The sequence below is a fragment of the Opisthorchis viverrini genome, assembly GCF_000715545.1.
Source record: "Opisthorchis viverrini unplaced genomic scaffold opera_v5_374, whole genome shotgun sequence".
NCBI classification, from domain to species: Eukaryota; Metazoa; Platyhelminthes; class Trematoda; order Opisthorchiida; family Opisthorchiidae; genus Opisthorchis; species Opisthorchis viverrini.
In genome coordinates, this window is record NW_008752035.1 from 453,097 (window position 1) to 479,936 (window position 26,840).

Genomic DNA, 26,840 nt, shown 5'->3' on the forward strand with positions numbered 1-26,840 from the left:
ACCTGTCCACAGGCTGCGCTTGAGTTAAAGCCTAACAGCGCTAACTGGATTATGTCCAATGTTCGAGAGAATACACCGATTCTTAAATGTGTTGCTTATTTGATGGACGATCATACATGCCAGATGGTGTCATGGAACCGTTCATCCACCGACAGTGTGGTAACCTCATCCGTCACCATGAACACTCCTGAGGAGAGTGGTTCGCAATTTCACTCCTCAACGTCAATGGACCTCCAAATCAAGGAAGGAGTGTTTTTCCAGCGCTCAGAACCACTCTAGCTTCTCTTGAAGTGATTTGGGTAGTAACAGTGTAGCATGAGGAAGACACATGAAACGAGTATTTGCAGCCAGTGAAGAAAACCTACACACTGTTTCGTTGTACTTTGCTAGACAACCCAGGAAGTTGAAGTCGAAAGCCAAATGGGATAACTTTAGGTTAAACGGAGTTACTGTCAAAGTGAAGTGTACAGTTGATATCTTCGGTGCTATTTCTGAAACGTAAGATCCTTTAGCACGCTTTTTTGAGGCATAACGAGCGGAAAACCTTTTTGTGGTTTCATTTATACAGAACAAGATCTTCAGAAACGCTGTGCTAGTGACTATCCTTAGGTGCATCTTATCGTGAAATGTTCGTTAATCAACATATTTGGTCGAACCATGTTCTTTCAAAGAGTCTTAAATTTAGCTCCTGTTTATTCACTATTCTACAAATGCCTGCGCATGTTCCTTACCCCCTGAAGCCTCGAATTCTTCATGCCCATCTTCGTCGATCCCCTCACCGAAAAACCGTGAGTCCTTGGCTGAGTATCGGAAACGGCTGCCCATATGGAAACACAGAGAAACTCTCATTGAGACCATTCAATCTGCGCAGCACTGTATCATCGTCAGCTCCACGGGCTCAGGAAAAACAACACAGATCCCACAGTTCCTGCTCGAGAGAAATCTACTTTCGAATGGCGTTGTAGCTATTACCCAGGTAGTTATGTTGGGTTGCTCGTATTCAGTGATATCTATCAGTACGTGCCCTCGCTTTCTGCCACTGTTGTTTGTTTTATTTATTTGTTGTCCTTTCAAGTTCTTGTCTCTTATAAGGGGCCTGTACGCCTACTCTCCTAAACACCTGCAGATTCATGTCAAGCTTTTGCTTTGGTTCACCGCATCTATTGGCATTCGTCTGCCTTTCTCTTCCTTATCTATATATCGCTTGAATCTCCTTCCCGGCTACCTCGGGGATCAAAGCGCTCTTGTGGCATTTGATCACAGACACTGAGTATGCCGTAATATCGCCTTCTGGAAGTGCAAACCATTTTAAACAAAGATGAGTCATGTAGTATGAGGTGCTATTGCAATAATGGCTTTGACTGGGTCCAAACTCATGCTAGAAAATAAACTGATCCGTGCAGTAGACAAACTCACCTGTCTGAGCAATGACGTAAGTCTCGGCATGCTGGTAAAGGAGAGAACAAATTCCCGGATCAAGCAAGCCAGAGCAACGTTTGCTAACCACTGACATCCATGGCGTCGTCCTCTTTTGGCTGTATCCTACTTTGTAGACCAGAAATATGTAATTGGTGCATCACCCCGGTTTAGTGGGAAATCGGTAGGGGTGATCAGTAAGGCTGAATTATGCCAAGGGGTTTTCAGGTACAGTAATCCTCACATTCTATAAGTTACCCTGCTTTTGCCATGCATTTCGTATACCGAACCGTTTGGCTCACAAAACACCCTAAATTTAGCCATGTATTGAATGGAAACTACCCGGATGTCGTTAATCTTTGCGACAAACACGAAAGCCGTTATCTTCCAACGTAATCGCACTGACAGCTGCCGCAGTTGTTGGTGACAATTGACAGGCACATCTCCGTTACGCGGCCAATGGCAGTCCAGAATCAAAGCTCTCACCTTCAACATGCGGCTGCTTTGCTCCATGCTACCACAGAAGTATGAAACAACTTGACAATTGAACCGATTTTTCTATAGTTTATACTGCATGTCTGTCATGTAAGCATTCTCATTATTCAACGTAGATGGAACTGCAGTAGCTTGAACCACTGTATCTGGGCCCATAGTTCATAATTGGATAAACGACTGACTGGCTGAACGTTTGTTGTCTCTAAGCCTGTTTGTTAGCCTGTTCAGTGGGCTTAATAGTTGGATTGCAAATGCTTTATCCACAATCGAGGTGGCATCGTCAGCACGGGGTCGGATGGGCTCTAAGCTTGTTATTGACTTTGGCATCACACTGTGTTTGACCAGTGTGCCCAAATCTTGCGCATTTTCCGGTTGAATTGAAGTAACTCCATCCACGCGTTCGCCTTTCGTGTCACGCATGCCACCTGGTAAACGAATACTATGTACATGGCCGTGGATGTTAATTTTTGTGTTTTCCATATCCCTGTTGTGATACTTGATCGGTTTTGCAACAGTTTTTCGGTGTGTTATGGTTACAAACATTCATTTATACGAAAGTATTCCGAAGTTAACACAAAAGGCCATTATGAAAGGAGCCAACAAGGTTTCTCAAGAACTTCATCTGCTTCATTGTCATTTGATGCAGCAAACCACTACAAGCCCGGGTTTACTGCAGCTTACCGCTTCTTAACGTTTTATCCTGGGGATGCTGGCAAGCTATCTGCGGAGTATCCCCGTGGAAGAAGTGGTTGTCCGGGTAGCTCCTCAGAAGAAGCTCTATTTGGAGAACGGGTTGCGAATGTGCAGGCGGAATGACCTATTTTAGGGGGTATCTTGTGGGCCGGTATTACACGCTGATGTCCGGTAGCGCACGCTGTTGAATCCGTAAAAACTCATTCACTACTGGAAGAGTTCACTCTTTGAGATGAAAATCCGCTGTTATCCTGCAGTGCAGAGAAAAATGTGTGACTGTAGCTGTCTCCCTGACCTGTTTTAGGGGACCATTCCCTTTGGAAGGACCACCGCGATGTGTTTCATATCGACTAGCTTCTGAACAAATAAGAGACCATGTCTACACATGCAACGCGGGAAGGTACCCATATAGCTCAAGCTAAAAGTCTTGCCTTTTTATGCTGTACCCTCCTCTACTTCTTCGCTAACGAGGGTCCGTGAAAATATCACCGTTTGGCTATGGAATGCTCTGGCAATACGTAGTACTCTTCCATATGAGAGGAAAACTTCTCGTCAAGCACACAATTCTTTCTATTGACTTCCATGTTGGGATAATGTAAGAGGTCTTCACAGTTTGGAGGGAAGCCGGTTCATAACTTATGCAACTCTAATGGTTTTAATCCATCGTTGTTAAAACCTCAGTCGGTAAACGATTGACAGGCTCGTTAGTTTCCTAGTCTTAGGTGACCGTCTTGGAGTTACATGTCTATCAAGTACCACTTTTTGGGAGGTGCTGTCTGAATTTATCCGCGAGTCGTCTTTCCCAGAACACGTATTTCATACTAACAGATTTTTTCCCACTTAGTGAGTTTCTTGGGAGCAAATTTCACTTGACATGTGACTCCGAAGCTGCCATCATTACCCGCTCGCATTTCTGTGATCTGCCTTCAACATTCATAGCTTCACTAAGCGTTGAAACTTCCTTTTTCGCACAGCCTCGCCGGGTAGCAGCTATTGGAGTGGCATGCCGCGTTGCTGAGGAGTTGGGCCGGGGTGCTGTTGGTACGGGGCCAGTGGGTTACTGTGTTCGATTTGAGGATGTCTCCGATCCACGCACCACGCGTATTCGCTACATGACTGATGGGATGCTCCTTCGTGAAGCAATTCTTGACCCAGATCTGTCGCGGTACCATTATGTCATTCTAGACGAAGCACACGAGCGCAGTTTGAACACAGATGTCCTGTTCGGTGTCGTACTAACTGCCGCTCATCGTCGTGCGCGAGCGCAGGCGTTGTCACGCAATTCACTGGGTTCTGGGACGAGTGGCCTCTCGTCCAGTGACAATCAAAAAGCGGACTCACCTCTTGTTCAGAGAAAGCCTCTCCTGCCTTTGCTGAAGGTTAGTTCTGCTCTATTATTTTCCTGCAGGCACTTTTCGTGGGCTACATGCGATCGACACGATAGACCCATTGTAGTGTCGGTCGCGATCAACAACAGTCAACCATCGTTCAGCTGTGGCATCATTTCGGTTCCTCGTTGCCATGCCACCTAAAGTAAGCTCGAGGGCTGAGATAATGCCAGGTCGCCCAATGCTAGACAGGAGCGATCTAGATGCTGAGGTCGGGTTCGAACCACCTTCCGGTCAGTCAGTAAGTAGACTTTATCACATTCGCTAGTCATACGATGAACTAAGTAGACAACTCTATTATTTTCCTGCAGGCACTTTTCGTGGGCTACATGCGATCGACACGATAGACCCATTGTAGTGTCGGTCGCGATCAACAACAGTCAACCATCGTTCAGCTGTGGCATCATTTCGGTTCCTCGTTGCCATGCCACCTAAAGTAAGCTCGAGGGCTGAGATAATGCCAGGTCGCCCAATGCTAGACAGGAGCGATCTAGATGCTGAGGTCGGGTTCGAACCACAGACCTTCCGGTCAGTAAGTAGACTTTATCACATTCGCTAGTCATACGATGAACTAAGTAGACAAAAACGGACTTGGTAAGAAAACATAAGTCAGATTGCCGACATGCACCAAAGGTGTATTTTGCTGATTATTAAAATGATGGTGAGGGAGGCCGTTGGCGATCAGCGCGTGGTCATTGGTGGTGATCGAACCTGGATCGTCCGGTTTTGAATTTACATGTGGTGAAAGGAAGAAGGACTTCGCTGCTGAGTTATTTATTAGAAAATGCCAACTGAACAGTTACAGACTATTGGACAGGGAAGCAAAACTCATATGCATCTTGTTTACAAAAACTGAATATCCATATTCTCTTTGAACGCGTCTTTCTGAACTTTCCTGGATATTCATTGACTGTTGTTCAAGTCTAAGCAAATGCTACAAAGCGACTCTACAAATTCCGCACCAGATCTCCCTTTTCAAGAGACGCAAAGCGAATTTACAAGAAGAAACCATACTACTCGCATGCCTCCCCTTCAGTAGTATTACTGTTACAGTGGTAGCTGTCTCAGGTGCAAAATAGCTCAGTGGTTAGAGCGCGAATTTACTGACCGGAAGGTCCGTGGTTCGAATCCAACCTCTGCCTTTTGACTTTCCCCTTCTAGGCTTGGGCTACCTAGCATTACTTCAACCCTCGGGCTTCCTTCGGGTGGCATGACAGTTAGGCCCCGAAAGGGTGCCCACTTATTATTATTATTATTATTATTATTATTATTATTATTATTATTATTTAGTGTTGCATGCACGCGGGCTCGTACCGCGTGCATTTTCAGAGCCTGGTTTCATTTGTTCTTGTTTTCGGTCTCTGGGCTTGCAGAGAGCGAGTCGTATTCCAATGAGACCATAAAAAGAAGATAATTGTCGCTCCGATGTGACATACTCGTGGAGTTTGCCGCGAATGCAATATACTTGGTGTCCTTAGTTCATTGCTTGATGGTACACCTATGGCTTTGCACAACCAGGCGCAACCTGCAGAGTGGCACAGCATGTTTACTTCAGCCTAACCATGTGTATGCTCAAACGGCCAAGAGAAGGTGTGATTGTGCTTCACAAACGACACCCACAAACTCACCCTAGTACCTATCATCCCCCTTGTTTTGCCAACTCAGAGACGCAACACGAATTATTTGGGATGCTGACATTCGGGGCTCGGTCGCCCACCCACCGGCTTCCATGTATTTGAGCTATTGTCTTCATTACTATCCCGCTACGTGGTGCAAATAAAATGTCCCAAGTGGATGTACCATCCCTGTTCGTATCTGCCGAATCTGTCGCTTACAAAGCGCAGTTATCCCCTCCGTTACTTCATCTTCAGCGAGGGGAAATGCAACATAACTGTAGACCTCTTGAATCTGTGGTGATGACAACGAGGATGGATATGACTGATCCCATTGGCATGGGAATAGTGATGACATACTAATCCCCAAACCGGTACGGTACACTTACAACTGTTGGTTCGTGGTACATGAAAAATCTAAGGTGACCGTTTCATTGATTCAGCACCACACCATAGCTTCCGGCTCACGACCTCATGAACTTCCAGTCCATCTTCCAATTCATCTCATGTATATGGTTTATTGAGCTTCCAACTTCAACGCACTGATGATCTTACCTCCGCCATTATTGAAACATTTGTAGCCAAACTGTCCAGCTCAGCTAACAAACCAACGGTTACATACATCCCTGTTGCATACCCCACTGAAAGCGGTCGGGCCAGTACTTCGCGTCTGCAAAGTTTGTCATTTCAGCGAGGCCAGTTCTCATAGGTCCCTAAATCTGGAATATCAGCATAAGCTGTTCACCTGAAGAGTCTAATTTAACCCTCTGGACGTAACTTTTTATGCCTCTATTCGGCTAACTTCTAGGTTCACTCTACCAGTTACCATGACGTTTTGAGTTTATGGGTTTGCCTGGCTGTTTCAGCCAAAGACAAATATTCTCAATGCACATCTCTCCTTCTGTGGTTGTCTTCCCACCATTCAGATCATAATTATGTCGGCAACCATAGACCCGACTCCATTCGTGAACTTTTTGGGAGCTGAACATACTCGTGTTGTGTACATTGAAGGCCGACCACATGCAATTAAGGTGCTCAACACTTCCGATTCGATAACGGACTATGTGGCAGATGCGGCGATCGCCTGTATTCAGGTAAGCTAAGTCTTTGTGTGTTTGTTCATCCAATAGTACCTCATTAAAACAAACTTCTTGAGCAAACTTATTGCATTCAGGGACATTTTTGGTTTTTAAATCAACTACTCGTCAAAATCCCAACAGGAATTTGGGACACTCAGTTGAATTGGACATGGGATGCTAAACACAATCTCACAAGGTCAAAAACCCTCCTCAAAGTGACGCCACCTTGTTTGGCCACCGATTTTTTCTACGTAGTATCCGCTGTTACTAGTTCTGACCCCATGCACTTGCAAGTGAACAAGCGAGCTCGTTGGTGCATTGTTTTTTTATTTTGACAACGAAATGTGGAGGTGCACCGCAAATCGCGCATTAACGACGCTTCATACTGATCCTGCTTTTCCCAGGCTAGTTCTGTCGCGTGATCACATCGGGAGCTTTTTTCTCCTTTACTAACCATTAGCTGAAATAAAACGAGCTATGCACTTTTGTGCTTGCACATTCCGTCGTGTGTACGTTCACAGGCTAGGACTAACGTGCGGGATTTCGTCTATTGCGAACAGACAGGATCCTATCGTGATGCCACGGTTTCCATAACTCAGTAATCGGAGAATACCCATCCAACATCCAATCAGCTTGGTTCAGATGTTCAGACAAGCACAGTCTACTGGCCCCACAGATTGGTGGTCGGAACAAATGTGGCAATGTGTTCCCCGACATTTGAGCTAGTGTCACACCAACCACCGCTACCTGATGGTCAGGTTTTGAGTTAAAAGCTTTCGTGGAGGACCTTAATCATCCTCCCCTGTCTAGATTTGAATGCTATGGCGGTGTCTGAGTTGCATACAGCCATGAACCTCACATATAAAACTCCCTTTGTGCCACATCAGCTTTCGCATGATGACATCGGCCAGATAACCGCATACAGCAAGGTGGACAAACGAAAACATGCGACTGCTGACGCCTCTCACCTTGGCTCACTTCTCTTTCTTAATTGCTCTGCTTTAACACTTGGCCGTCACTCTTATTTATATCCTAGCTACAGGAACGCCAGTCAGATACCTAGGGAATCGACACACTGCACACCAACATCATCGTCCTCATATTTTATCGCAGTCTTTGAGGCTCGAACTCTTATACAGATTGGCTAACAAGCCTGTCCTGTGCGCACTCTTTATACTCTATCCATTGACCTCCGGTGCACCTCTGAAGCTCGAGTACGTTTGTTAAACTTATGGCACGCTACAAACTATGATCCGGAAACTACTTCTGCGGGTTGCACCGCGCCTAAGTTTGCGAGTTGAGGCTTTATTACTCGACTCGATAACTGTAAACAGGCGACTGTGTGGTGTCTGACGTTCCGCTTTGGTAAAAAAAGACCCCGCTGGTCGAAATACTAAACGCTTCCAGTTGAACACCAACGAACTGCAACTCTGATTGATTGAAAGACATTTGTCCATCACTAGTTATAAAGTCGTTCAGCTGTAGTACCCTTCCGGTTCCTAACTGCCATGCCACCCGAAGGTTGCATGAGGGCTGGTATACTGCCAGGTTGCCCAAGCCTTGACAGGGGTAGTCGAGAAGCAGAGGTCGGGTTCGAACCACAGACCTAATCACTTGGGCCATCTCGCCCAACTAGTTATATTAGCAGGAGATTTCAGTGTACGTGTAAAACGCGCCTTGAGAACTTTTCCTGTACTGATCCCCAGTTGTTTCTCAGCAGTCCTGCATCTAGACGCCCTGGGCTCCGTTGTGCTACCTGGCGTGCCCCTGCAGCCGAGCGGCCTCTGAGGCGGTTTGACCAGATTGCTATCAGCCACCGACGGTGAGGTTCAGCATTTGAGTGTCAATCGTTTTGGAATACTCAGGGTGGTTTGGATCGCGTCCTTGTTCGGGTAAGCTCCATAAACCAGGTCCCCATTCAGCAGCAGAAATGCTTTTCGAGCCAAAGTCACCAAACCTACCCAACCTTTTGTGCAACGCATCCACTACAACGAGACAACCATGGCTATACGTGACCCTTGGCGACTTCCTGTAGTATTTCCGAGCACGTGCGTGGAATCCACCGGACCTCAGGACCATTATTATCTCAAGGCGCTCTGTCCCTCCGGCTTACAGTATAATTTGGCTAAAACATCGACCAGGCGACAATGGAAACATTCCCATGTGTGTAGACAGACAAACGTAGGGGCGTCAGAAAGTTCGAGAAACGGAGGAAGCTAACGGGGCTCGGAATGCACAGGAGCGCTTTCAGCTAATCTGCAAAACAGGACCTAAAAGGTCTCTCCGCCTCGGCTTGCCCTTTTGACCTGGAAACTCAGACAACTCATTACCGGTTTCGCCATTCTTGTGGTTCACCAGCTCAGCGTAGTCTCTGACTTCCCGTCAGCCTTACATGTACCTTGAACCTCAAATTGTAGGTAATCTTCGAAATACTCTCAACTGGGTGTAGTTTATGGTTACTTTCCCATGAAGAACGATGATTCGTCTCCAAGACTATCCCGGATCACTGCTGCCCATGAAGCGTGATTGCAGCTAACTCTGAGCACAACGCTACCCGGTTTCTGTTCCATAGTTTGACCCGTGAGGCTTCTGCGAACCATGTAGTTCAACGGGGTCAGGTTTTCAATCTTTCCCCGGTACATGGCGCAATTTTGAACGGGATTTGCGGCAGGGAGAGTTTGGATCGTTCCGAGCTTGTTTTGAAGAGGACCGTAGTCCGGGTTGCTGAGTCAAATTGAAGAGACGTAGGATATTATAACAGTATGTCTGATATCATTGAGTACCACGTAGTTCCAACGTACTTTGATTACTCTCCTTTGACACTAGTGGTCAAGTACTTGGAGTTTTCGAAAGATTAATCGGAGAGGCTGTCTCATCTGAGGCGTATGTCTGCACAGATCGGATATTCGTAATGTGCACACAGAGCTCTGTTCGAATACTGGTTTCAGCAGAGCGGTGCAAAGGTGTCTGAACGTCATCCTGGCGTTGTCGATGCGAACGTTGGGGCGAGATGGCCCAAGTGGTTAGAGCCCGAATTTACTGACCGGAAGTTCCGTGGTTCGAATCCGACCTCCGCCACTAGACTTCCCCTGTCTAGGCTTGGGCAACCCGGCAGTATCCCAGTCCTAGTGCCTACTTCGGGTAGCATGGCAGTTAGGCACCGAAAAGGTGTTACAGCTGAACGCTGCTTGAAGGACTCGACTTGGTTTATTGGCTATATCGGTTAACACTAATAGCGCTGGACTGGACATCCATGTATGTGTGGTAAAGAATTTCGTCATTCCATGATTGAGTTCCAGCCTAGCCACCAGACCATAGGGTAGGCTACTCTTCTGGGGCGTTTTTCTTCAGGACGACGAGGTCATCAGCGTAATCAAGCTCTGTGATTCACTTGGTAGCACCAACCTAATTTGAAAATAAGTTTATTTCGCCAGAGTTACTTTTTTTTATATTCCCACTCTGCCGTTTCAGGTCGCTCTAGGAAAAGTGCTTGATTGTTTTTAAGCGCTTATTCAGCAATCCTCAACTTTTTGGTTCTTTTATTAGGAATCTTACTTATTGGTATGTCAAACTGTGTACCGTCTTGACTGCGTTTGTTCTTGTTGGCTGCATGTCTAAATATTGGTAGCTCGAGTGGTCTTATTAGCTGTTTATCAGGTAGCAGCTGATCTGTTTGCCAAGCTTGGCACTTGGCTTGCAAACGTCTCATCACGATTATCGGTGTGCGGTTGGGTTAGTAATCCCCCATTTCTGCTTGAGTTCATATAGCTTCTAAAGAGTAGTTGGTGGTTGGTTTGGTGATTAGGTGATACGCAATTCGATTGGTCTTTTCGGGATTTGGGTTGCGTCGTGGTCTGATTCCCTCGCATCCGTTGAAAATCTCCATTTCTGTCGTTATGTTCCTTTATTTCGATCGGTCCATGTTGTGTTGCGTTCCAGCTTTTCTTCTTGCGACTTGGATGGTCGAGTCAGTAGCTTTCTTTCTTGAATTCGATGAGTCCGTTTGCCAATTCTTTTGTGTTTTGGGTCTTGATTGGTTCATAGGGTACCTTTTTACTTTACGCAACTGATTCGTCTTCGGTCTGGGTGTTGGTTCCCGTGGTCATGATTTTTATCCGAAATGGTGTCCTTTTACTGGGTTCTTTGTTCCTGAGACGTCCGTAGATTGAATCGATTTCAATGTGTCGGTTGTCAGTTCAGTACCACACCCCCATAGTTTTGCGTTCGTTCTTTGTTCTTGCTTGAGATAGTATATGGACATTAGCGTAGTTGAATTCACGTCCTTCCTGATCTTCGTATACGGAGACGATTGAGAATTGGTCATGCCCATTTAATGCAGTCAGTCCAAACCTGTTCATATGCGCTCGCCAATGCGAAATAAGGGCCTCGTGTGATGTTGAAATTCGCAGAATTCGACCGCACGTTTCTGGGTACATTTCTGTTGAACACCTGTCGGTCATCGAAATGTTAATGTTGACCAACTCCAAGGGTTCCGTACGACTCCCTGCAAGTCTAATATACGTCACAATGTCGCCACCACAGATAAAACAGAGGTGTCTACTAGACGCCTGAAATTCAGGTGGCTCCTTCTTTCCATGCCTTTCCATTTTTTCTCCCCATAACTGCGACAATCCAGGCATAAGATCAGCGCTCTTATCCATAGGGTCAAATCTGTGCCACACTATAGGACTCCCAACAAATGGTTGTATGTTTAAAGACTGACTGACGAGCTGTAGCACTGTCGGAGCATACAATTGCCACTGAAGCCATGGAAGCTAAATTGCTGCCAGGCCGTTCTGATCTAGAGGGTTGAGTAGAAAAAACCTCCAGTCAAAGTACAGATGTTGGTTAAGGTCGCCAAGATGTGTTGTCCTTGGTGTCTCGGTAGGCGCACAATCACTAATTGTGTTCGTGTGCTCAAGAAATCTCAGACTACTGTCGAACTGTAAGAGTACCAACTCTCTTGTTTAAGGTTGTGCATACACTGAAGCTCAAGCTGCCCTGCAGCAAGCTGCTTTCTTCATTTACCAGTTAGATGTCTTTGGTCGTGGCTAGTGTTGAGCATGTGACTTGTCCTGTGTGTCTCCTTATCGATAGCATATGCAACTAACCTTCTTCTCTCTCTCTCTCTCTCTCTCTCTCTCTCTCTCTCTCTCTCTCTCTCTCTCTCTCTCTCTCTCTCTCTCTCTCTCTCTCTCTCTCTCTCTCTCTCTCTCTCTCTCTCTCTCTCTCTCTCTCTCTCTCTCTCTCTCTCTCTCTCTCTCTCTCGTCACTGCCACTAACCATTCACCATGAAAATCCTTCTGATAATGTCTGTTGTTCTTCGCTGATTGTTCCTCATACAGCTTACCTATTTGGATTAGGCATTCTGATATGCTTCTTAAGTGTTCAGGCCCACGTAACCACAAGTGCTTGCGCTCCCACAAATCTTTTGTGGCAACTTACCTAAAATAATGACCTAAAACTGTCCTAGCCTAGTGTTGTCACCATGTGTCTCTGGGTTCATTGTGAATTCGTTGAGGTAATCCTTCATTATTCCACTAATGAGTCTTCGATTGCTCACTCCTTATTGGCTCTAATCCCCCTTTGCTCCACAGATTCACAAATCAAAGACCTGTCCTCCCAATCGCGGTATTCTAATCTTTCTCACAGGAGAAGAGGAGATCATGCGGTGTTGTGCGCTCATCCATCAACTAGCCCGTCGCTTGGGACAGAACGGGAAAACAGGATCATCCACCAACGGCAGTGATAAAACACCTGAGCTGTTAGTGTTCCCCTTGTTCGCGGCTTTACCTCAGGGGAAGCAAATGCAAGCTTTGACATTTTCCAAATCGGTAAGCACGTGAGAACTGTCACTTTCATTATGTTTTATGTCTTCTTCATTGCTGAGCAACTTTTATGTTGACGATGAGCGGCCGTTAGTTTCAGTCTCCCAGATCGGTGACCGAGAGCCTTTGACTTTTGTCGTCCGGTCCCAGGTCTTTACTGGAACCCCTCAAAACGCAGCGAAATGGGTTGAAGCTGCCAGTTGCCATCCGGCTTGTGCGGGTCCAAGATTTCGCTCATCGGTATTTCATATTCGCATAACGGTCTCGTTTTTTTCAAGGTTAGACATGAGAAATGGCAGACTGGAAGGAAGCCCACTTAGGGTGCTATTCAAGACAATGTCTTTTGTAGTTTTAATGGAGGGACCAAGATGCATTACCGAGTCCAAAACTGCACTGAATTACGGAACAGATCCGTTTCTAGCTCAACTGTTTTGGGCATCGTTTTCGAACATGTTGAGTATTTTTTTCTACAGACATTGGTAACTGAGCTAACAGTTTAAGATCTCCACATGCTTCAGTCTGCATTTCTTAATCGTCTTCTACACACTGATCTGGTTCACTCAGTTCGCTCGTTCCGTCCAGCTCGATTATTCAACCACAAGCCGCGCACCCTCTCCACATGTGGCTCTGATGGGGTCTCTCAAACCTATCACTGCAGGAGGCTGGTGTATTCTATACGGCTTCTTGTAGTTTAGACACTGTCCTCGCGTTAAAAGTGTCCCCTAGTAACTGCACTTCCAAATTTACCCCCTTAACGAGAACCCTTCTGTGATTACCATTTTGAGCTGGTCTCCTCAAACTCCTGCTATGATATTTTTCCCACATTTAGGTTTGCAGCATTCCGAGGTCGGCTACTCTGCCATTGTTGTAAAGCTAAATGTCGAGCATAGATGGTAGATGGAGGGATTTTAATTTGCAGACGAGTGCCAGGCTGTTCCACCCCCTACATTATTCTTCCCTCTGAGAAGACCATGGACGCCATAGAGAGGGTTCAACATATTTTCATTCCTTAATTTACTGGATTGCTGGTCTAGTTGATGTCTAAGAGGGATTGACCCCAGCTGCTCTAACCAGAAATGTGAGAACCAGTCCCATAGGGATTCTCACGGGAATTTGACGACACCAATCAAAATGTTCACTCTAGAGGAATTTGGCCGTATAGTGGTTCCGGCTGCCACAGTTTTATTCACCGACATTGGTGGGACCGCTTTCAATTGAAAGCGATAGGTTGCAATAAATCCTTGGAGAAACTGCCGTTGTAAGTTTGGTCGGAGCTAGTCTTGAGCGTCGTGTGGGAAACGAGTTTCGTACACCTCACTGGCATGTCTGACATGTTTGCCTAGTAGACAAGATTTGGACTCTGATGCCGTTTACGTATGGTCAACTGAGTACGAAGAAACTTAACTCTGGCAAACAAACCTCAGTACATGTCAAAAATGTAAAAACGACTGACGTGAACTGCAGGAAGTGGAAATCGAAAGCGCAAAATGGGATGACATAAAAGGAAATAATACGAGCTGGTGTTCCTTAAGTCAGCTCCTGGCCAGAGAGCCTGAATGTCATCGGACCTAGCTGGATCTGCAGCGACTACTATCGTGTTTCTACTGGTGTAACGGTGGTACTACTGATGGGGAGGTGTGCGAATAGTATGATTTCTTCTTGTAAATTTACTTTACGTCTCTTGGAAAAGGGAGATTTATTGCGGAATTTGTGGAGCCGCTTTGTAGCATTTGCTTGGATTTGAGCAACAGTCAATGAATAGCCAGGAAAGTTCAGGGAGAAGCATTGAAGAGAAGATGGGTGTTCATTTCATTTTTTGTAGATGCAAATGAGAGTTTTGCTTCCCCGTCCAATAGTCTGTAACTGGTTAGCTGGCACTTTCTAATAAATAGCTCCGCAGCGAAGACCTTCTTCCTTTCACTGGTAGCACTGAATTGACCTGCCACCAAAGGAAAAGTAGTGACTCGTCGGCGAATAAAGTAAGTACACCAGACTCACCTTAGGTTTCCGAAGTTATCAGAAACCTAAGCGTGCGACGGTGCCAGAAGCGACTTCCGGTCGCCATACCAACCAAAATCTACCAAAATGCCGAAGCACAATAAGCAATTCGGTGCACTCAGTTCGCGATGGTGCGAGGTGACCATCATCTTGTGGACCGAATCAGTTCGAATCATGCCTAACTACAGAACTCTATGCAGATGTTGTTGTCGATGCAGGTCCCCAGTCTAATCGAACCGGGCACCATTCCAACCGCTAGGTTGTTTCAATCTGTGTCGCTAAATCCTGGCTTCAATACCTCGAGGTGCTAAGCTTTCAATAGTGCCTGGAATGACTTTCTGTGACCATCGTTCTCTAAATCAATCTGCATAAAGCCATTCGTGTGCCTAGAGCGCGTCTTCTGAGTGGTACAAACCATCAGACGAGCTTTTGCATATGCCGTGAGTGCCAACTCTTCAGTTGTGCCTACCCCACTTACCTGAAGGGACCGTAAGCAGTTTCCCACGAAAATGCTCTGGTTTGGGTTGTTTACAAACCACCAAGGATGTGTCTCATGAGTAGTGCTCATGCTTTCAGGTTCACACAGTTAGATGGAGAACTGTGAGCCACCAGTTGAACTTTAGAACTGCCCCTTCCTGTCCACTGTCGGTCTTATTCCCTGCACCGGCCACAGGGCGTTCAGGCGGATGCACATGCTTCAGCGCAAACCAGACGTGTCACTATCCATTGTGCGCGTGGGTCCATTACCGTAATTTGATGGGACAGGCCCATCCGAAGACGCATGTCAGCCAACCATTAGTATACGTTGAACCTACTCCTTGCCTTTGGTGGTCCAACTGCGAAGCACCAGTCAGGAAGCACCAATGTTGCTGTCAGTGTTGATTAACCAATCTGTACAAAGGATCTTCAACTGTAGCGTACCGTATAACAAGAGCATAGGGATGCAAGCTAAATGCATAGCTGGTCCTCCAACCGGCATGCATTTAGTCATCGCACCAGTCTTGCCAGCTAGCCGAGTTTGCATTGTGGGTCAGGCATTTCGAATACATTCACAATCTTCCCTTGATAGTATGAAGTTCTAATCACAAGATACACTCTAGTACTAGACTTTTCAGTCGTCTCCTATATAAGAGACCCTTCTGTGTTAAGAAATCCGTTTCACTTTTTTACGCTTCCCATATTATTTACATTATGATGCATTGCGGTGCATAAATGCTCCAGGTTGTTCGTGGTCTTCCATTCTAGTAACTCCGCACACTTTGTAGAAGTAAATATCTTATTCCTTGGTTTCACACTGTCCGCCAGCCATGAAACTACGTTGTGTTTGTACTCTCTGTCTGCCTACAGGATTGCCGCAAAGTTATTGTCAGTACAAATCTGGCGGAAACCTCCATCACTATCCCTGGGATTCGTTATGTGATCGACTCCGGTTATGCCAAGATCAAGTGAGTAGTCTGGGGAATTTCTATGCGGGCCATCTACCGGCTAATAGATTCGTTTTGTGTTTCTCTGCTTGTTGAGTGTTTACTGAGGTCTTTGCTTTCTTCGTCATCGTTTTGTTCGCCTTTCACGAGTAATCGTGGTGACCAGACAGTCGGCTTGTCCTGTCAAACAGGCATGGTTGTTGTATTTTTGGGTCCCCTCTGGAGAAGAATTCGACCAATGTATGCTTCAACAATTTGTTCATCTTTCTATCTGAAAAATAGTATCCTCGATGTCCCAATATCCAGTAGGATCTTCAATAAACGAGCCTAATGATAGTGTCCCATGTAACTGGTCATCAAATCCTACAACGCTGTCCGAATGCCTTTTAGCAAGTTATTTTGTCCGAATCATTGTTCAGGTAACCAGTGTCCAGTTAATTAGAATGTACTTGCCTGATACAAATATTGTGGCTTGCTGTACGGTAGTGCAACTCTGTATCGGTTCCTTGGTTTCTTGCTCCGCCCACTACGGTATATCAAAAGGCACGATAGTTTTACGCGGCCCTTTATGGATACAAAGGAAAATTATTACAACTGTATTTATAGAGTAGCCACAGAGTGTTCCACACGGCCGTGCCAGAACCTCCGTGAGGGGGCGAGAGGCGTCGAGTCAAAGGTGCTTGACTCAGATTGACTGGCATGCCGACCAATCGGGGCATGCCTTCGTTTGGTCCGTGTCCTGCACGTGATACATCCGTCCAAATGATTTGGTGTTCGGTTATTAGGGACGGCTGATCTCCGTACAAATATTGTGATCTGTAATTGGTTTTCCGGCTCATTATCATTCCTTGTACCGTCATAACTGGCGTGGGTGATGTGCAATACTCGGTAGCTAAGCCAATCATCGGCCAACGTGCAGCTACAACAATCGAGCGGCAACCTACCAGACTTGGCTTGATCAAAAGTCACGCGGACCAACGTCAGCATGTCGAAACTAGGTGAATACTTACGATGAGTGGAAAAGCTCCACATAACCTCTTATTTGAGGACTTCGTCGTTTATAATTGGTCGAACCGTTTCCTCTCGGGGAAGGTTTGTTTATTCAAATAAATTTATTTCGACTAATAGGCGTAGACCAAATTTTATCGTTACACTAACCACTTTTTTGTAACGTTCCAACACAACATGTTTGATGTCCCTCGATTTCAAGACAACTGTCCAACTTAAATAGGAAACGGTGTCTAAGTCAAACACGTGGAGTTGATCAAGATTTGGAATTCTTTTTAACAAGTCCGAGTAGTTCTCTCCCCGAGGTTGACCTAAACTGACATGGAGTCTGGTGTTCACATTGTCCCCCTCACCACATGCAACTTTTGTGGAGTCTGTCTTCAGCAAGATCTGTTTTCTCCAAAAACTGGTGACCNCGTTTTTTTCAAGGTTAGACATGAGAAATAGCAGACTGGAAGGAAGTCCACTTAGGGTGCTATTCAAGACTATGTCTTTGTAGTTTTAATGGAGGGGCCAAGATACACTACCGAGCCCCAAACTGCACTGAATTAAGGAACGAATCCGTTTCTAGATCGACTGTTTTGAGAATCGTTTTCGAAAATGCCGAGTATTTTCTGCTACAGACAACAGCTAACAGTTTAAAACCCCCACATGCTTCTGTCAGCATTTCTTAATCATCTTCCCCACACTGATGCGGTTCACTCGTTCCGTTCAGCTCGGTTATTCAACCATAAGCTGAGCACTATGGCTCTCATGGGATCTCTCAAACCTATCACTTCGGGAGGTTGGTTCCTGTAGTCTGGACGCTGTCCTCACGTTAAAAGTCTCCTCTAGTAATTACACCTCTAAATTTGTCCCCTGTAACGAGAATCCTTTCGTGACTACCTTGTTTTAGCTGGTCTCCTCAAACTCCTGCCATGACATTTGTCCATTAAGTTCCCACATTCAGGTTTGCGGCATTCCGAGGTCAATTATACTGCCGTTGTTGTAAAACTAAATGTCGAACGTAAATGATAGATGGAAGGATTTTAATTTGCAGACGAGTGCCTTACATCATTCTTCTCTCTTAGAAGACCGTGGACGCCATAAAGGGGGTTCTATATATTTTCATTCCCCGATTTACAGGAGTGCTGGTCTAGTTGGTGTCTAAGAGGGATTGACCCCAGCTGCTCTAGCCAGAAGTGTGAGAAACAATGCCGTANGCACGGGGACTTATAGCAACGCGGACTTCCAGAACAAAGTCGGAGCTGAGTTTCTATACGATACTATTAGTGTAAGACAAATTCACAAATTATACAAACCTCGACAGTAGATACTCGTCCAAAGTAAATGGTCTACTTGGTTACAAAAGTACAAACCAAAGGAGTGAACAGGCTCCCACGTGCGAAATTTACACGTGTACAAAGTCGGCTACAAATGGCCAGATGACCTCAAAGCCAAATGGGTGAAGTGGTAAGGACTAACAAACGTCAGTTCATATGCACACACTAAACACAAAAATTGGGGCGGAGGTTTGTCAGGATGCACCCAGATATGGAAAAAGTACATGCGCAGAGGGTGACGCATCCCCGAGGTCACCATCGGTACGACACGTCCAGAAGGCAGGTGCGTTGGCGGAGCTCACCAAGAGTGGCTTAGCAACATAGGACCAGCGTAGTGGGTCTGAGAGTGTTCACGACCGAAACACCGCCATTGGCTGTACGGAACGAACAAGTGAACGACCATATTTGGCCATTTAGTCATCCTATATGTTACGCAGACGCTCTGTATGTTTTGTCCTGACAATACAGCCGTGTCCCGAGTTCTCTGTCTTCTCCCTATCGCGTAGTCTGGCAGGTTCAGTGCAGGCGTAACCCATATACGACCACCTGCGATACAACAGGGTTACAAATGGGGACAAAATAAACGTGGGGAATTTCAATTGTCAGCGTAATAGATGATACACCGACATTGGTGGGATGGCTTCCCGTTGAAAGCGATGGCTTGCAATAAGTCCTTGGAGAAAATACCGTTGTAATGCTTGCTCGGAGCTTGTCTTGGACGTCGTGTGGGGAACGAGTTTCGTAGTACACCGTACTGGCATGCCTTACATGTTTGCCCAGTAGACAAGATTTGGACTCTGATGCCATTTGTGTATGGTCAGCTGAGTACGAAGAAACTTCACTCTGGCAAACATAGGCTCTCAGTACAGGTCAGAAATGTAAAAACGGCTGACGCGAGTTGCAGGAAGTGAATTTCGGAAGCATAAAGGAAAGAATACGAGCTGCCGTTCCTTAAGTCAGCTCCTTGCCAGAGAGCCTGGATGACATCGGACCTATCGGTCCTACAGACCGAACTAGCTTTATCTGCAGCGACTACTTTCGTATTTCTACTGGTAGCACTGAATTGACCAGCCACCAGAGGACAAGTAGTGACTCATCGACGAGACGTCGGCGAATAAAGTAAGTATACCAGATGCACCTTAGGTTCCCGAAGTTGTCAAGAAGCTAAGCGTGTGACGGCGACAGAAGCGACTTTCGGTCGCCATACCGACCAAAACCTACCAAAATGTCTAGCACACTGAGCGATTCGGTGCACTCAGTCCGCGATGGTGCGAGGTGGCCATCATCTTGTGGACCGAATCAACTCAAATCATGCCTAACTACAGAAATCTATGTAGGTGTATTCTCGGTCTGGTTTGTTAATGATACAGGTCCCCAGTCTAACCGAACCGGACACTAGTTTAACTGCTAGGTTGTTTCAGTCTGTGTCGCTAAATCCTGGTTTTAATACCTCTAGATGCTGGACTTATAATAGTGCCTAAAATGACTTTCTGTGACCATCGTTCTCCAAATCAAGCTGCACAAAGTCATTCGTGTGCCCAGAGTACGTCTTGTGAGTGGTACAGACCATCAGACGAGCTTCTGTGTACGCCGTGAGTGCTAACTCTTCAGTTGTGCCCATCTCACTTACCTAAAGGGGCCGTAAGCAGTTTTTCACGAAAAGGCTCCGGTTCGTGTTGTCAGGCTGACCGCTGTTTCCAAACCACCCTCGCTAACATTGAACGTAGTTTATAACGGTAACCATCTCTGCGCGGACCTAGGTGAAGGGTGTTTGGCATTAGTTAGTCACCTAGTTGTACCAACGATGTGTCTCATGAGTGGTGCTCATGCTTTCGATTTCACACAGGGTTGTGACTCAATGGACGACCGTGCAACCCTGTATCAGTTCCTTGGGTTCGTTCTCCACCCACTATGGTATATGGAAAGGCACGGGAACTCTACACTGCCTTTTATGGAGACAGGAGAAAATTATTACAACTTTATTTATGGGGTAATTACAGGGTGTTCCACAAGGTCGTGCTGGAATCTCCGTGAGGGGGCGAGAAGCGTCGAGTGAAGGATGTTCGATCCGAATTGACTGGCATTCTGACCAGTCAGCGCATGCCTTCGCTTGGTCCGCGTCCTGCACGTGATACATCCGTCCAAATGATGTGATGTTCGGTTATTAGTGACAGCTGGCCTCCGGACACAGCTGAATCGATAATTGTGAGCCACCAATTGACCTTTAGAACTGACCCTTCTTGTCCACTGTCGATCTTATTCCCTACAGGACGTTCAGGCGAATGCACATGCTTCAGCGCATTATCCATTATGCGCGCGGGTTCTATGGGACGGGCCCATTCGAAGACGCTTGTCAGCCAACCATTAGTATACGTTGAGCCTACTCCTTGCCTTTGACGGTCCAGCTGTGAAGCACCAATGTTGGTGTCAGTGTTGATTAACCGATTTGTGCAAAGAATCTTCAGCTGTTGCATACCTTATACCAAGAGCATAGGGATGCAAGCTAAATACATAGCCAGCGCCCAACCGGTATACATTTCGTTATCGCACCAGTCGTGCCACCTAGCCGCGTTTGCATTGTGGGTCAGGCATTTCGAATACATTCACAATCTTCCCCTGATAGTATGAAGTTCTAATCACAAGATACACTCTAGTACTAGACTTTTCAGTCGTCTCCTATATAAGAGACCCTTCTGTGTTAAGAAATCCGTTTCACTTTTTTACGCTTCCCATATTATTTACATTATGATGCAATGCGGTGCATAAATGCTCCAGGTTGTTCGTGGTCTTCCATTCTAGTAACTCCGCACACTTTGTAGAAGTAAATATCTTATTCCTTGGTTTCACACTGTCCGCCAGCCATGAAACTACGTTGTGTTTGTACTCTCTGTCTGCCTACAGGATTGCCGCAAAGTTATTGTCAGTACAAATCTGGCGGAAACCTCCATCACTATCCCTGGGATTCGTTATGTGATCGACTCCGGTTATGCCAAGATCAAGTGAGTAGTCTGGGGAATTTCTATGCGGGCCATCTACCGGCTAATAGATTCGTTTTGTGTTTCTCTGCTTGTTGAGTGTTTACTGAGGTCTTTGCTTTCTTCGTCATCGTTTTGTTCGCCTTTCACGAGTAATCGTGGTGACCAGACAGTCGGCTTGTCCTGCAAAGGTTTGTATGTCAAACAGGCGTGGTTGTTGTATTTTCGGGTCCCCTCTGGAGAAAAATTCGACCAATGTATGCTTCAACAATTTGTTCATCTTTCTATCTGAAAAATAGTATCCTCGATGTCCCAATATCCAGTAGGATCTTCAATAAACGAGCCGAATGATAATGTCCCATGTAACTGATCATCAAATCCTACAACGCTGTCCGAATGCCTTTTAACAAGTTATTTTGTCCGAATCATTGTTCAGGTAACCAGTGTCCAGTTAATTAGAATGTACTTGCCTGATACAAATATGGTGATCCGTAATTGGTGTTCTGGATCATTGTTATTCCTTGTACCGTCATAGCTGGTCTGTGGTTTAATTATCATTTACGCATTTCTTATAAGTGCGCAGTTTTCTGTTGCTAGACTCAAGGCTGCAGAATGGTACCGAAATTCATCAAGTAAGTTATGGTTCCGAACCTGTGCGCTTGGCTGCTGACTTGTTCGCCAAGCTTGGTTGATGTGCAACGCGCAGCTACAACAATCGAGCGACAACCTACCGGGCTTGACTTGATCAAAAGGCACACGCACCAAAATTAGCACGTCGGAACTAGGCGACTACATGCAAGGAGTGTCAAAGCTTGGCCGATTATAATTGCTCCAAGCATTTTCACTCAGGGAAGGTTTGGTTACTTAACCTGCTTCTGGATCACGTGAATTTTATTTCGACGCATAGACGTGGACCAAATCTTATCTGTCTCGATAGAGGATCGTTACACTAACCTCTTTTTTTGTAACGTTCCAACAGAACGTGTTCGGTGACCTTCGATTTCAACTTTGAGAGGAAACGATGTCTGAGTCATACACGCGAAGTTGATCAAGATTTGGAATTCTTTTTAACAAGTCCGAGTAGTTCTCTCCCCGAGGTTGACCTAAACTGACATGGAGTCTGGTGTTCACATTGTCCCCCTCACCACATGCAACTTTTGTGGAGTCTGTCTTCAGCAAGATCTGTGTTTCCTCCATGGTGATCGATAAACTGTCCCCGCACTTGTTTAACCAAAGTCCATGTGGCTGCTCATCTTTTTGAACATTTTTTTGCCTAAATATGCCCAAGCTTTTTCAATTTAATCAATGTTAGTGTTATGGGCATGTACTAGTGTTGCGTATGTGTAGACACATTCTTGTACGACAGTGCTTTGAGTCTATTGCTCAAGTTAGAAGGTTACCTTGTTTGGTCTGTTTAAAGAAGACGGTTGCTCTTGGAAAAGGCATTTTGCGTCGCAACGTTGGCTTCCGCTGACACAGGGGATTATGATGATGACTTGTTTTCTTTGGATTATAAGTAGACGCTGCACGTTCGTCCTGTTTCCCCCGTTGTTTGTTCATTCTTCATAGATTCTGGGACTGTACTACCGGACTGGAAACTTTCCGAGTGCAACGCATCTCCAAAAGCCAAGCTTGGCAACGTGCCGGTCGGGCGGGACGTGAAGCCCCTGGTGTATGTCTTCGCCTCTACACGGATGCAGAGTATAAGGAAATGAGTCTGCACATACAGCCCGAGCTTCTGCGGGCCCCATTGGCTGGCGTTCTGCTGAATTTGATATCCATGAATCACAAGGTATGGCTTGTTTTGCTCACTTAGTGTTCGGTGCTTGATAGAGATGGCGCTGAGGTGCGAAGTTTTGGTCGTGAGCTCTGTGTTCCTAACCCGATTTGTCCTTATTTTGACCTGGATCATCCGGTAGTATCTCAGTCTTCGGGTGTACTACGGGTGGCATGGCAACCATGTTACAGCTGAAACCTGTGTCATGTAGTGGGTTCGAATCACCCCCCCCCCCCAGGTTAATAGGCGCTACAATAATCGTCCCATGATCTAGCCGCCAGAGAAACTTCGGTCCCCCTCCTGGAGGTTCTAGCTAACAGGAAACTATCCGTAGGGGTAATCTCTTCTCGAACGGAATTTTCTAGGACGATTTTCCTACACTATCCACCATCTGATTGTTAAATTGTTGAGAGCGATCAGGCTGCATACCTGTTAGGCGGAATCCCATGGCATCTCGCAATTGGGCGCCAGTAAGCCTAACCCACACGTGATTTTTGGATAAACGGGCCGCTTGCTGATCCAGTTTCAAGGTCGAAAATGTGGACCCAACAGCCAATCACGTTCATATATCCGCTGAGTGCTATTTGCTAATGTTGCGTCCAAAAGTGTTACGAATTTCCAGAATGTCACATCTACTGTAAACGCGACCGGCTTCACATGGGCCGTCGTTGTGCCCTTGTTGGTTTTTCTGTTGAGGAAGCCAGTTTGGGAGACATTATCATGATTACATTATCACCATTTTTGTCCTCTAAGCTGTAGCTCTGTATCCTTTGACATGGGCCTCTGAGATGGACCAAGTGGCGGGGGCGCGAATTTACTGACCGGAAGGTCCGTGGTTCGAACCCGACCCCTGCCACTCGACTTCCCCTGTCTAGGCTTGGGCGACCTGGCAGTATCCCAGCCCTAGTGCCTACCTCGTGTGGCATGGCAGCTAGGTATCGAAAGGGTGCTGCAGCTAAACGAATATTTTTTATCCTTTGACACAATTCTCTTTTGCACGTCCTTCTTGTGGTGCGGGCAAGCTGTCGATTCTGCTGAAACCTCTCCTGTGAGAACACCGTTAGGTGTTCCAGTTGAGCAACTTTGTGTAATGGTCCGTACTCGGAAGTTAGTGTTTAGTCAACAGTGAAATTGTTTAGCTGCGGTACTTTTTTGCCGCACTTTGCCCTGTTGAAGGAGATATGAGAGCTGAAATACTGCCAGGTTACCCCACCGTAGATAAGAGCGATCAAAAAAATCTCGGCTGTAATACCCTTCCGGTGCCTAGCTGCCATGCCACCCGAAGGAGGCACGAGGGCTGGTATACTGCCAGGTTGCCCAAACCTAGACAAGGGAAGTCGAGAGACAGGGGTCGGGTTCGAACCGCGGACCTTCCGGTCAGTAAATTCGCGCCCTAACCACTTGAGCCATCTCGCAATCGAAAAGCCGGGGTTGTTGTCGAACCGCGAACCTTTCAGTCGGTAGTTTCGTACCCCAACCATTGAGCTATCTGGTTTTACTGTGCCCTCGCTCTGTTCACTCTTCTCATGGCTTGTTTTTTATCCAACACTGCATGTTTTGCGCATATTTTGTCTTTGATCAGGTCCCACAGAAATTTCCTTGGATTTCCCGCCCCAAAGAAGCCTCCTTAACTGCTGGCGTGCACTTGCTAGAACGACTGGGTGCTGTCTCACCGGTCGACGAATCTTCCCCCTCCGATACGAAATCTGTCAATCCCTCTGGATCTTCTGTTCCCTTAACCCGTCAACTACAGGTAAGTTTAATCTAATCTTCCATTGCCCAATACACGAGTAGCTGAAACCCGAAACAGCTATTCAGATAAATTTTGGCAGAAGCTGTTCTTAATGAATATGACTGTGGTATTTAGAGAATCTTGTCGGACGAAAGCTTCCAGGCGGCAGTTATGGTCAGCTCACTTAGTCGGGTACCCACTACTCTCCTGCATGTCAGACTGTTGAAACTACAATTGGCAACGTATGAAGTAGGGCACTGTGGAGCGCCTTTCCTTACTTCTACGCTCGCATTGCATACATACATACGTACACCAAAGGGAGGCTGTCGTTTGTTATTCAACATTTTCTCTGCTAGGTTTACGTGATTTGTGTGCATGGACGGATAGGCTCGCAACTGCGTTCGTCCACTCATCGGTGCCGGCATCCGTATGATGTTACAAGGAAATTTGTCTTGACTGTGCCGTTTTTTACAAAGACCACATGGAGGGGGGGCTATTATCAACAGCGTTGATTGGGACTCTGGATGACGCCTCTCGGCCGAACCAGTTCACATGCTATCCTCCTCATTCGGTGCATAACTTATCGTGGAAGTTTTTTATTTCTTCTCATCTGTGTTTGTTTTCACATTATACTCAAGGTATATTGATCGTGTGTGGACAATTGGTTGACCAAAACAATCGATACTAAGCACCGTTTCCATTCCAGCACCGTCTATTCGAGCATTATTGTGCAGGATGTTCTACCTGAATGGAGGAACCAGTGTTCTGGAAAGATCTCGTACATAATTACTTGATTTTGCTTCTGTTGGTGATCACATGGTAGTTTTGTTCGTTTGGTCATTAGTACTGGAATGTGTGCACGCTTCACGGTGAAGCACGGTTAAATGAAGCCAGTATCCAAGTGAAAGTTTTCGTCTGACTGTGAGTCGGTGGAGGGCAGAGTGCTTTTTACATCAATTGGCTTTTTGCGGACTACTTGGAATGTCAGCATTCCACGCAGACCCGAAAAGCAAAGCAACATCGGATAGAGGCTTGGGATAGCTAAGTAGTTAAGGTATGTGAATTTACTGACCGAAGGGTCCGTGGTTCGGTCCCAACTTCGGCATTTTCACTGCTCCTGTCTGGGCTTTGACAGCCTTCCATCGGGTGGTACGGCAACTAGGCATCGAAAGCTTGTAACATTTGAACGGAAGTGTTAGGCAGGAATCGACGCGGACCCCACTATACCGCACGTCTTTAGGCGCTGCTACGGCCGAGAAGCCTGGCCCGCTCGAGGTTGGCCCAAAATTCGGGACGCTTGCCGGTCCGGCATCAAGACGAGATCTGATTGGTCAACAATCTGGACCCAACAGCCAATCATGACCCAGTATTGGCCAAATGCCGGTTGCCAATGGAGCTCCAGAACGCGTCAGAAATTCCAGAAAGTTATAGCCGCTCACGCTATATATACGAAGCGCTGTACAACTGTTCCTGATTTCGTTTTGGGCGTTAATAGACCTTTTGCACCTTTGGTGTTTGTTTTGACGTGAACGCTAGCTTGGGAGGCTCAGACCGAGAACTAAGCTGAGGAAAATACCGTTACTACAGAAAGGCATGATCAGAGTCCCCACAGGTGTTCATCAAGTTGATTGCGCCTCCGTGCCACTGACACGCACTGATGGTGACGTTTCGCCCTTTCATACTGCAACCTAAAGTCAATCTATGCTGAACATCCGTGAAACTTCCCTGTTCTCGGTATAATCAACAGTTCTGGGGTCCCACGAATCTCGAGGATGCCTAGAATCCTTTCGGATAGTATGTGAACATTTCGTCAATCAGCCATGGTTGACCGATCAGTAGTGGGATTTTCTCGCCCCTGGACAGGACATACCACATTTCGGATACCTTATCTGATGTGTATGTGTTTATTCCAAGTGAGAACGAAACGGATGCTCGATACTTCTCGGCTCTTCGACCTTGCTCGCAAGGAAATTGATCATTTTATTACTCGCAGTGTCTGGAGACGATTCGTCTCAAACCATCGAACATTACATCGATTGGATGGATGTGTCACGAACCGTTATGGCCAGGATATCCACCAATCAGAATTGAG

General features: G+C 46.2%; 1 protein-coding gene across 1 annotated transcript in view; it reads left to right on the forward strand.

Moving 5' to 3' along the window:
- T265_10537 (hypothetical protein) overlaps positions 1-26,840 on the forward strand; it is a gene marked incomplete at both ends in the record, with an annotated part of 41,324 nt that overhangs the window by 9,362 nt on the left and 5,122 nt on the right. Inside the window, 7 exons of the mRNA XM_009176933.1 lie at positions 741-976; positions 3,579-3,983; positions 6,472-6,699; positions 12,282-12,518; positions 21,166-21,263; positions 22,809-23,031; positions 24,599-24,769. Coding sequence (XP_009175197.1) covers positions 741-976; positions 3,579-3,983; positions 6,472-6,699; positions 12,282-12,518; positions 21,166-21,263; positions 22,809-23,031; positions 24,599-24,769 — 1,598 coding nt within the window. The remainder of the gene's footprint in view (positions 1-740; positions 977-3,578; positions 3,984-6,471; positions 6,700-12,281; positions 12,519-21,165; positions 21,264-22,808; positions 23,032-24,598; positions 24,770-26,840) is intronic.